This window comes from Poecilia formosa, unplaced genomic scaffold (genome assembly GCF_000485575.1).
Source record: "Poecilia formosa unplaced genomic scaffold, Poecilia_formosa-5.1.2 Scaffold13, whole genome shotgun sequence".
In the NCBI taxonomy this organism is placed as follows: domain Eukaryota; kingdom Metazoa; phylum Chordata; class Actinopteri; order Cyprinodontiformes; family Poeciliidae; genus Poecilia; species Poecilia formosa.
In genome coordinates this window covers 2,111,150-2,123,774 of record NW_006799952.1, presented here as the reverse complement: position 1 = coordinate 2,123,774, position 12,625 = coordinate 2,111,150, and the positions used below count along the sequence as shown (strand labels likewise).

The window sequence follows — 12,625 nt, the reverse complement described above, 5'->3', positions numbered from 1 at the left end:
TTTTAAAATAAAATAGTCTAGGTGGTTTAATAAGCGTTACAAATGAACAAACCAGACATATCAAACACTTGCATTGTATGTGATCAGTCAAATGTTACTTCCTTTGGTGGGATTGACATCCACACCCAGGGCAGGAGAAACTAAAGCCTCATTATCTAAACTCCCTGCCAAGCAGATGCCTCATTTAGCTCATGTGACTGGGTTTTCTCTCTTTTTGCTTCTCAGACTGTAAGCGGGGGAAAAACAGTCTCAACCAAGAGTCCAGGACTCAGATGAAAGTGAAGTTGCTTTACAAAAGGCAACTTTACCGCAAACTTCTATGTGTTTTATTTGGATTATGTGTGAATGAGCATCTTCAGCTGCTCGAAAACTATGGAAGGAAAATGATTCATACTTTGTACAATTAAAAATCTGAACAGTATGAAGGGCATTTGGATCCAGCTCTCTTTACTATAATGTCCCCTCATAAAACTGTTTACAACAAGTTGCCTTCTGAGGTCACTAGAATAGTATTCAAACTGGGTAAATATAAAAGGTGACCTAGTTTGTTTTCTTGAACAGGTTAGGATAAGTCTATACTCTATACAAAACACGTCCATTAAATTTAATTTTGTTGTTTTGCACAAAATCATTCTCACTTTATGAGACTTTAGTCTACTCAGTTCTGTTTATGTATTTTGAGTTCATGTTAGAATGAGCCTGTCACTTTAAATCCAAATAAGTTGATGTTAGCCACGCCCCAAACAAGGATTTACACTCGCACACGGAAACGGTTGCAAACAGATGTGCAATTATGCAACTGTAAAATCAGAAGTAGAGCCTCCGAAACAAACAACAAGAAAGCAGCAAGTGGTTTCTGGATGGTAAACCAATAACAAAACACTTGTCTTTCCCAGCAGTGCATTCAGTGGTAAAACTAGCTAACCGAACTTAATGTAGGTTCGCTTGTGTTGCTTGGTAACGGGCTGGGCTACTCTAGGGTTGCTAGGTGACAAGCTGTGCCTGCTGATTTGTCACGTTACATTCCGGAGATCATTGAAAAGGATTATTTTCCAGACACAAAATAATTGTCAGTTTATTGCCGAAACCCAGGGGGAGAGGAGCTAAAGCGCTTGGGCTATTTTTAGAACCACTAGAAAACCAAATTTAAGTACAAAAACATCGCAATATGTGAGTTTTGAATAATACATCCACTTTAATCTTGGTAGAAATCTAGCTGTTCTGTGAAGGCCTGAGAGGTATGTTGGTGTTCATTGGTGAACTAACAACACAATGCAGACAGGTCAAAGCACAATTAGGTTATAAATCAATAAAGTTCTGAACATTGCGGCACTGTTCAGTCTATCGCCCAAATATGAGCATGTCGCACATCTCCAAAGCCTTGGCTCAGATGGGCAAGAAGGGAGTTAGTTCATCAGAGAAACAGCAAACAGGCCCATGGTAAGTCTGAGGATCTGTAGAGATCTAGAGCTCAGGTATGAGAATCTGTTCACAGTTTATTCTGCCTGAGGAGTGACAGGAATAAAGTCATTGTTGAACATGCAAGATGCACTGTGTGGTGGAAAAATAACACCTTGTTTAACGCCGCCATGCTGTCACATGATGGTGACAGCATCGTGCTTTTCTTCAGCTGACAAAATGTGTTTGGGGAGAAAAACATGTTGGAAACTACAAAAAATAAAAATGAGGTGGAGGTTACCATAAACGATAGACAATGATCCTAAACATACAGCCAAAGCTAGAATTTCTATTGTTAGAGTCTTTGCCATATTTAGTTTATTATTCTGTGTTGCACGTTATTGTTGTTGTGGTCTTGCCACATAGGTTTATTCCTTTGTGTTTAGTGTCTTACTTTATGACTTATGACTTTATGCAGTCTGGCTTTCATAGAGCTGGTTTCCTACTTTGCCCTCATCACAGTTCCATGTTCTGTTTTCCTTGTTCCAAGACTTGTAAGTTTTACTTGTTTATTTTAAATTAAACTCTGCTGTTCTACACCACCTTCTTGTCTACATTGGATCATCTAAATACCCAATTAGTTAGATGACTAATTGGGTAGCAAATAAACTTCAGCGATAATGAATAACACTGAAGTATTGCATGTTAGACTGGCCCAGTCAAAGCCCAAATCTAAGTTTAATGGAGTGTGACTAATAAGAAAACTGGACTGAGAATGGACTGAGATGTCAGTTTAGATGAGCAAACCAGGTGGAGACATTTGAAATAGACATGCATGGGGTTTTGAAAACCTTCCCACTCCCAATTGTGTTCTACTTTGTGTTGTTCTACCTCATAAAATCTCAAGAAAATGCATTGAAATACGTGGGCGTAAAGTGACAAAATCTCAAAATGGTCGAGCAGCACGATAGAGTCTGCACACGGTGAGATCAGCTTCTCCCCCCAGAACTTCCCTCACCAACTCCGACACTTGTTGAGGATTTGTTGAGTCCCAATGAAATCCTTCACAACACGAGACATTTCTCTCCTCTGGCACCGCACGTGTATCTTCTGGTTCTCTTGGATAAATCATTCCTGGCTTACATTACCCCAGAGTTCAAACGTACCACACAGTTTACAGTGAAATGAAATACAGTGTCACAAATCAGAGTAACATCTTCTTGGCTCAGTGTATTTGCTTCAAATGCATATTTTGACTTGTGTCATCTGTCAGTCACATGTTTGTGGACGCTCTGACAGGAAGTGTTGGAAGCCTCTGCCAGAACAACTGTGACACACATGTATTTATCGCATTTATTCTTACAGCATGGAGGGAGAATGTGTGACAAATGGCCCTCATTACGTGACGTGACTAGAAAGAAGATAAATGGGACTGTAATAATACAATTACAATGTGAAGCATGTTCCCTAAAACTTCTCTAATTGCTGTGGTAACTCTTCAGTATTTCCTCAGGCTATCAGGCAATAAACATTTAATTTCTAGGACAAATATTTGCTCTTTTACAGATTTCTTCTGTTCCATCTTCTTTGTCCACATTCAATGTTTCAGATCAATATTAGGCAACGATGACTGGAGGAAATATGGAAATTTGAAAGCAATTTTCAAATAAGCATTTTATTTAAAAGGGAAGAAAATTGTCCCTTTTAAATAAAGGGATTATTTAATTTTCACATCTGGCCTCGTGTGAAAATGAAATCAGCGCCTTATTTGTCATATATTAACTGTTAATAACCACATTTTTGGGGATTTCTGAGGTGAGTAATTTTACCATCCAAACTCAGGCTTGATTACAGCCAGACTTAAAGAATCAAGAAACCCCCTAAACAGAACCTGACATAAGTTTGAGAACAGACAGAAAACACAATAGTTCACATCTATAAATCTGGTAAGGGTTACAAAGCCATTTCCAAGAGTTTTTTTTAAGTCCATTTTCAATATTACCCCCTTTTAAATAAATAGAGGGAAAATAATTACATATTTTTAAGGGGTTGCCAGTCTCTGGCTCTTTTGTTTTTTGGGTCAGACTGACCCAAGAAAAGCTAACCTTTACAAGCTGAAAGGTTTGGGAACCCCTGCCTTCACAGATACTGTCTGCAACCAGAAACTGCAATAACTTCACAGAACGCTGAATACTAGAAAATTAAGCACATTGTGGTAGTTGACGCTTGAAAACTCTCTGCTTTAACTCATTTAAAACAAAAATTCTTCCACAGTGATGTAAAAGACTCCAGTTACTGCAAACTCCTGATGGTGGCCGGTATCACCAGATTTAGGGGGTAATTACTTTTTCAAAAATGTCAACAAACAGTTAGCTTTGTCTGATATTAAAATATATTTGATTTGAACCTGTGAAATAGTTTGCCAGAAAATCTTAAACTACCCAATAACGTAACACAGTTTAAAAGGGAATTAAAGCTATAAAGATACACAAATATGTGAAATCTGATTGAAACCTCCATGATGGCAATTTTCTTACATTTTTAATCTTCCTATTTCTTTGTTCCTTTTTTCTTCTCTTGTTTTGATTTAATTGTTAACTCTGTGTATTCTGTTAGTATTTGTTATACTAAAGAGTTGAAAAGGTTTAAGGGTATGTACAGAGAAGCTGAAAAGTCTCAGCTTACACCTTTTCAATCTTATGAATTATTTCTATTTGGCTTTGGTTTGAATATTAATGACTGCAGTTGGATTGTTTATTGACTGTAGTAACTAGCATTGTTGATATTTGTGTGTCTCGGTGCATTTTAGATCGAATGAACTATATGTCTGTGTGTCTCTGTCTACACATTTAAGTGTTCACTTCTTCCTAGTCCATTTCAAAAAGAAAAACAGTGGTAAACAATTATTTTGTTTTTGCTTATGTATGCACATATTTTCTCTGTCCTTGCTTTTTTTTTTCTCTGGTTTTTTAAAACCTGTTTGAAATAAATAAATAAACTAACTCAAGAGTGGCAATTAAAAGAAAAAACAACATAAACTTTTAAGAGGAGAAATAATTTGTCATAGCTCTGCATCGTCTCCCAAACCCAATCCGCTGAGGTGATTCTCCTTCTGCGGCTCGGCTTCATCTGCCTCCCTCTCTCTTCTTCTCCCTCCCACCTCATCTCCTCCTCTCCACTGTCACTGCGCTTCACAAACACTTGGGTGTTTTTTACACCCTCTCCCTCCTCCATCTTCACTCTTTCTTCAGAAGACACAATGAGATTAACAGCGCTCTACGTGTGTGGGACCCTGCTGGCCTTTTCAAGTCTCTCTTGGATCAGAGCGGAGGAAGGAGTCCTCCTGGGTGACCGGGGATTCGGACCCTGTACTGCGACTCTGAGACCGGTAGGAGCGTGCAGACCGGGGGACCACGACAACACATGCCCCTTCCACGTCAGTCTTCCTCCTCTGGTTGTGCATTTGCCACAACATGTTTTGGAGTTGGAGAACATCATGCAGGACCTGCAGAAACTGAAGGAGAGTGTCGATGAGCTGAGGGAAATGTGTGCAGATTGTGCAGGTGGTCAAGCTGCGAGAAACTGTGAGAGGAAGAATGAAGGAGAGCTAAATGGAGGTAAGAACACGAATGAGGATGAGGGGGACTGGCTGAATGAGAGACTTGAAGAGAATGAGGGAAATTTCAAACAGGCGTGTGGAAAAGATGGTGTTAAGGTGGAAACAATGGACGGAAACAACAAGGAAAAAAAGCTGAAAGACGGGAACGAACGGGAAACAGGAGGAGTTGTAAAGGAAAACGGGAGAGGAGAACCTGTGACTGAGGGTGCAAGAGGAGAGGACACATTAAAAATGCCAACTTCTGGTGGAAACATGAAATCTGTTAATGTGACAAGAGGAAAGATGGCTGAGATAAATCCCAAAGGGAGCTTGAGGAAAATTCAAGATCTGTTAGATAAAAACAAGGGAAAAACAAAAGAAAAAAGTATCCATCCCATATGGCAAGATAAGACAAAAGTGGAAAAAAACACAAAAGCTGAGGCCATTGATAGAATAAAGATGTCTAAGAACCACACAATGAATATAAATAAGGAACAGGAGCAGATTGAAATGGAAAAGGGAATAAAAGTGGACCCAAATAAAAAGAAACCAAAGCAGATGGAGAGGTTTGGGCTCACAGAAAAAGGGAGGGAGATTAAAACGGAGAGTGTGCAGAGAGATGACGATGGAGAAACATCATCCAGCAAGACAACTAAAAAGACAGACTTTTTGTCGATCAGCCCGACTCTCCTTACAACAGAATTAACTTCAAGGCCGGACTTGAGCGATAGTAAAAGCTTTACATCATCTCTTCCATCACCTTCTCTGCTCAGCTCCACTTTAAGCTCCATCACAGATGTCACTCGTGACCCAAAAGCTGTTTATGGACTAACGGGAAGCACAGAGCCCGGAGCAGCTGGTGTTACTGAGCCCCAACGCCAAGTTAAGGGGCAGCCATCTACAACAACAGAAACACTATCCACAGTGGGTGGTCCAGGACAGCAGATAGCCATCGCTGATGTAGGGTTATCCATAACAACTCCAACCACCTCATCTCCTCTTCACACTGTATTCATAACATCATCATCCAGAGTTACAGATCGTAGTCACGGGGCACCAAAGAAGAACATCAACTCAAAACCTAAGACCAATCTGAAACCTCCACCAGTCCGAGCATCGAAGCCTGGTGAAAAACATAAATCTGGAATTAAGCCTGAAGCAGACAAAAGACAAAAGAATGCCAAGAATGACCATAAACCAAATCAAGGTCCTTCAACAGAGGAGAAACCTAAACTCAACCAAAGGAATAAGCCTCACAAGCCGACAGGTGTAAAATTCAAACCTGGCAAAGACTCAAAGCAAATCCAAAATAAAAAACCTGGCCAAAAGAACAGCACTGATATTTCAACAATTGAGGGAAATCTCAAAAGCAATTTGATGCCTAAACGGGAAGGAAGAGCTAATGAGACTGCTGTCCAGAGACCTGCAGCTCAAAGACCTCCAGCTGTAAATACGACACATTCAGGTAAATATAAATTAACCAATAGAAAGTCTGACGAGGTTTCAAATACTGACCAAAATTTAAAGCCGGGAAAAGAATTTGTTCATGTTCTTATTACTGACAAACCTGACCAAACATTAGACAAATGGCTGGGTGAAGAAAAATTAAATGAAACAATTATATTACAAAATCCCAATCATTCATCAAATCCAACTGATGAAGCCAATCCATCGATGAGCAAATACATCCAGAAAATCCCAACATTTAAACCTGAGCCTACCTCAGAGTACAAATCAACACCAAAACCAAACCAAATACCTTCAAATGAATTTGTGGGCACACTTGAAGAAAATATGGAACAGGAGATTACAAACAGTCCAGATTTAACCTCTGGACAAAAGGACATTGGTGAACAACCTCATACATCTCCGGATAACACCAATGATTCCACTCAGAATCACTTTAAGCCTTCCCAAGAGTTTGAAACTGAAACAGCTACACCTTTAACTGAGGCAGTGGACATCTCTGAAGAAAATTCCTTGCAGGAGCCCAAATATAATCCAGATTTAACACCTGGACAGACATATGTACCGGATCAAGCTACTGTAGCCCCTGATCAGAAGAAAAATTCCAGCCAGGATCGCCTTAAAATCAAACGCAAGCCAGAATCTACTCAAGGATCTTCTTCTGAATATAACAAAATAGAAACATCTACAAAACCCCCAAAACAAACGCTGTTAACCGAGCCATTGAAGAAATCAAATAAAAATCCCTCACATGACCCCAAATCAAATCCAGATGTAAGACCTGGATGGACATCTGCTCCGGATCAACCCGCAATAACCCATCACCTGAAGAACAAATCCAGTCAGGGAATTCCTGAAACTAAACACAAACGTAAACCTAAACCTAGCAAGCCTAAATCACAGAGAAGTGAAACCACTGCTTCACCAAAACCAAACCAGAAGTTTTTAACCCACGTTGGAGATAAATCTGAAGAAAATCTCACAAGAAAGTCTAAAAACCCTTCAGACTTAACACCTAGACTGGAAGTTATATCTGATCGAGCTAATACAACACTTGATTACATGGATGAATCCAGCCAGGAAAGCCACAAAACTAAATATAAGCCTGAAAATAACAGAGAGTATAAATTTGAGAAAGCAAACAATTCTGATGAAAATTCCTTGCAGGAGTTTATATCACATCCACATTTAACACCTGGGCAGACATCTGCATTAGATCAAGCAACAAAACACTCTGATCAGATAACTAAATCCGGTGAAGATCATCTTGAAAAGACGCACAAATCAGAAAACATCCAAGGGTTTAAGTCTAACAAAAGTGAAACAGCAAATACAAGACCTTCAACTAAGTCAGTGGGCATGTCTGAAGAAAAGTTCTGGCAGGACCCAACGCCTAATCCAGGTTTAAGACCACATCGAGGTACTACAAGCCCAGATCAGATTAAAAAATCTATTGAGGATCATCTCAAATCAGAAAATATCCACAAGATTAAGTTTAACAAAAGTGGAACAGCAACATCAAAACCAATCCAGAAACTTTTTCCAGAGTCAGTGGACCAGTCTGAGGAGATTCAGGAACCTACACCCTATCCAGATTTAACAGCTAGACAGACATCAGCACCAAATCAAGCAACCACAATCCCTGATCAAATTAACAAATACAACAGAAAACATCTTAAACCTCAAACTTCTCAAGACGCTCAAAGTCCAACAGTGACACAAAAAACATTGATCGAATCAAGGGACAGGTTTCAAGAAAAAACCCTTCAGAAACCTACATCTGATCCAGGTCAACCACCTGCAGAAACATCTACAATAGATCTAGCTACAGCAACAACTTATTGGGTGATTAAAACCAGTGAAGATCATCTCAAAACTAAAGAAAACAAAGAAAAAATCCATGATTTTACATCAAATCAAAACAAAGCAGCAACCCCAAAACCCAAGCAAAAACTTTTACCTGAGACCGTGGAGGAAAATTCCTTGCAGCAAGCCAAATTGTATCCAGATTTAGCACATGGACAAACACCTACACCTGGTCAGGCAATGGCGGAACCTGATCATATGGATGCATTTAACAATGAATATATTGAAACTCAAACTTCTAAAGAGTTTAAATTTTACAAAAGTGAGACAGCATCTCAAAAACCGTCAACTAAAACATGGGACAAGTCTAAAGAAATATCTTTGCAGGAGCCCAGGCCTACACTGGATTTAGCCCCTGCAGTCCCCAATCAAACAAAAAAATCCACCAACAGTGACTCTCAAACTAAACATTCTCATGTGACCAAATTCAACAAAAGTGAAAAAAGACCAAAACCTTTGACAGAGTCATGGGAAAAGTCTGAAGAAGCATCTTTGCACGAACCAACATCTAAACCAGGTTTAGCACCTGATGAAATATCTACATCAGCTCTATCTACTGCAACAACTGGTCAGATTACAAAAACCATCCAGGACCGTCATGGAGCTAAACAAAACCCAGGAAACAACAAAGGGTTTAAGTCAAACAAAAGTGATACAGCAACACCAAAATCCAACCAAAAACCTTCATCAGAGTCAAAGAGTAAAGAACAGGAGCATAAAAACAAGTCAGAATCAACATATGATTCAGCTGAAATCTCACCAGACAAAAGGTCCAAACCTGGCAGTAATGTAGCTAAATTTAGCAAAACACCTAAACCTGGTCAAGAGAACAGACAAAACCAGAAAAATCCAAAGGTCAATCCAAACTTAAAAACAAGACCAAATGCAAACTTTAAAACCAACCAAACCAAACAAACAAATCCAAGGTTGAAACCCCTGAGGCCTGGCTTAACGACTGATCTAAAACCAATATCTGTACCTGAGAAAATCATAAAACCAGCGGACAACAAAACATCCAGACTAAGGCTTCCATTTCGACACAAACCATCAATAAGACCTATAGTCAGGCCAGGAGCTAAACTTGTCCAGAGGCCAAAACAAGCAGTGCAACCAAAGCCAAGTCCACAAACCAATACAAACCCACCTCAGATCAGCTGGGTTCCTTCAGGAAACATCCAAAACTCTCGTACTGACATGCCACCTACATCTGGCCTCGTAAAACAAATTGCTAAAGTGAGTCATACCCTGGGGGAAACAGAGTTCAGCACAAGTGTAAGGAAGACTATAACTCTAAGTCCAAAGACCTCAAACAGCTTGAAAAATGGATATTTCTCTGCCACTCACACCCAAACCGAAGACGTCACATCGAGCCCAAACACTAGGATTACGTCTGATCCGAGGCCACAAACAGCCAGGCTGCTGTCATCTGTGATAACAAGACCAAGCGACATCAATCGTAGGATTTTCCAAAATGTTATCACTAGCACCGGTCCAGGAGCTACACAGCTGAGCGTAGCTCCCAAATCTAAGGCTAAGACACATCGTGAGGAAGAAAGTCCCCATGCAGTTTCTCCCCCGAGTTTGAAAACTACCACCACACTCAGCCCCAAATTCAGGTCAAAGACTTCCTCTACCTCTGGCCCTGAGCCCCTGCCTGTAGAAATGTCCACTCCTAGTCCACGAGAACTGCGTGTGAAAATCAACCAGGTGGCTGCGTTTGTCAACAGCAGCCTGATTCCTAACAGGAGACCAGACAAGCTTCCAAAGGAGCAGCCAAAGGAGTCCCAGATCGGCGAGAGGACAGACGGGAAACTGCCAACATCTGCAGCATCTGCAGGCAAGCGATTACTTTTATGATTTCTGCATGGTTTACTATACTTGTCACATTTACAAGAAGCGTCCTGAAAATGTAGCCTCTCTTTTTCAACTGTGTTTACTGCAGTAAATTGAAAAGGACGCTTTTATCTAAGACACATTCATTCAACTGGAAAACGAAAGGAAATCCCAGGCAACGTAACAGTAAAAACAAAGAATGAGTAAACTGTATGCATCACAGCAAATAGGTCAGTATGTGCGTATCTAAAAAGGACACTTAAGTAAAAGAATTTCACGTATGACAACCACACAATAAACTCTAATGAGCCTCACACAGTTAATCAGAAAGTAGACTTCAGGATGTGGTCTGAGATCATATTAGTGCCGTGCATCATCAGGAGGAATCTGCATGTGTGCACAATGTGTCGACACGATGATCGGCACGACTGTGAGGTTAGCACCACAACAATGCACGGGCTAACAGCTTTAAAACACCCGTCAGTGGAAGCAGTGATTCAGCTATCACTGATATTAATTAGTGATAATTTACTCACCGAGTTAAAACAGTCGTACTTTATTTAAATAAGCCGTAAACTCCTCACTATAAACTTCTCACTTAAATTACAGGGTGAAATTACAGGTGAAGTTACACAATTAAACATTTAATTGTTTTCACTGCGTCATTCTGCTTGGTTTAAATAAATAGGAAAATAAACACAGAAAAAAATAGAAATGAAAATAAGAAAACAAGAAATTCATCAGTTAAAACAAAATAAAGAATGATAGAAAAGATAGAAAAGTCACTCAAAAAATATGATAATAATTATGAAGATTATATGTTGAATTAAATATATAACAAGCAAGGAAGTTATAAGTTCAGTTTCTTAGTTTTTTTAAAAACCTGTTTATATAAATATTTAAATTAATGAGAACCAACCAAACTTGTCAAACTCAGTATAGAAATATATTGCTCAATAAAATCAATTATTATTAATAATCAGTTTAAACAATTGTTGCTCTGTAAAATCTGTCTTTCAATAGTTTGTTTTTACCCCACATTAATGTAAAATGTAAATTTGCATAAATCAATAATCCTAAAGCAAATAGATGAGTTAAAGAATAAATAATGAAAAAACAGTTAGCCAGTTAATGACTACATGATTTAAAAATTACACAGTAAATGAAATTAATACAATTTACAATTTCTCTGGCTTTTAGTAGAAATTGTAAAATGCAATTTAAAATATATATAACACCTTAAATCACTAAAGTGTTGAATAAAGTATATATAACACCTTATGTATTGACTTAAGAGTGACTTTATAACATATAATGACTGAACAATCATCAGAACTTTGTGAGCAACGCTACATTTGGCTCTGGGGGACCAAACCTGCCAAAATGAAGAAGAACTAAATAAATGTCTACATGCTTCACTATAATGACCAAGTTTGTCTTGGTCTATCACATAAAATCCTAATAAATACATCACATATGTTACAAAATGTGAAAGGGTTCACATGAATACTTTAGTGAAGCACTGTATTTTTTTGAGTCACATATTTTCATCTTTATTTTTGGCTTGTTCGGTCCTCCACATAACATTGTTGCCATTTGACCTCATCAAGGAAATTTTTCAGCCAAGTCTCAGAGCTGCAAGAGAATGTTATCACCTGCAGGGACCAGTTTCTGCACTGCAACCAATTAGTTCAATTCTGTTTTTTTCATTCCTCTTCCACAGTAATAAGAGACTGCTCAGACCACCTCCTCAGAGGAAAAACCAGGAGCGGGCTTTACCTGGTGACACCTGACCTCCGCAGCAGCAGCTTTCAGGTGTTCTGTGACATGGAGCTGGATGGCGGCGGATGGACCCTCCTGCAGCGCCGCCAGGACGGCAGCGTGAGCTTCAACCGCCCCTGGGTGGAGTACCAGGCCGGCTTCGGAGTGCTGGACGGAGGAGAGTTCTGGCTGGGCAACAACAAGATGCACCTGCTGACCCGGGACAGGGACATGGAGCTGCGGGTGGAGCTGGAGGACTTTGATGGAGTGACAGAGCATGCGCAGTATGAGCACTTCAGGGTTGCCAGCGAGCGGCTCCGCTACAGACTGACGGTGGGCGGGTACTCCGGTACCGCAGGCGATGCTCTGCGCTTCAGCAAGACCTACGACCACAACAACAGGGCGTTCACCACCCCTGACAGGGACAACGACCGGTACCCGTCCGGGAACTGCGGGGCCTACTACAGCTCCGGCTGGTGGTTTGACGCCTGCATGGCTGCAAACCTCAACGGCAAATATTACTTTGGGAAGTATAAAGGAGTTCGGGACGGGATTTTCTGGGGAACATGGCACAACATATCTACAGAGTACTACCCCACCAATGAGAGACAGTCTTTTAAATCAGTCAGGATGATGACCCGACCAAAGAGCTTTGGCTTGCGTTAATAAAGCGAACATTAAATGCTTTTGTCCAGGTTCCTA

The 12,625-nt window shown here is 40.0% G+C and overlaps 1 protein-coding gene across 2 annotated transcripts; it reads left to right on the top strand.

Moving 5' to 3' along the window:
- The first annotated feature begins 731 nt into the window (after positions 1-731).
- Positions 732-12,625, top strand: LOC103133716 (fibroleukin-like). Of its 2 annotated transcripts, XM_016668061.1 has the most exons (3): positions 732-863; positions 10,075-10,166; positions 11,886-12,625. In XM_016668061.1, the coding sequence occupies exons 1-3, from the start codon at positions 784-786 to the stop codon at positions 12,587-12,589; spliced, it is 876 nt and encodes a 291-aa protein (XP_016523547.1). In that variant the 5' UTR covers positions 732-783; the 3' UTR covers positions 12,590-12,625. The 2 variants fall into 2 exon arrangements, with proteins under 2 accessions (XP_016523547.1, XP_007545646.1); XM_007545584.2 differs by lacking the exon at positions 732-863 and having other exon boundaries at positions 3,822-10,166.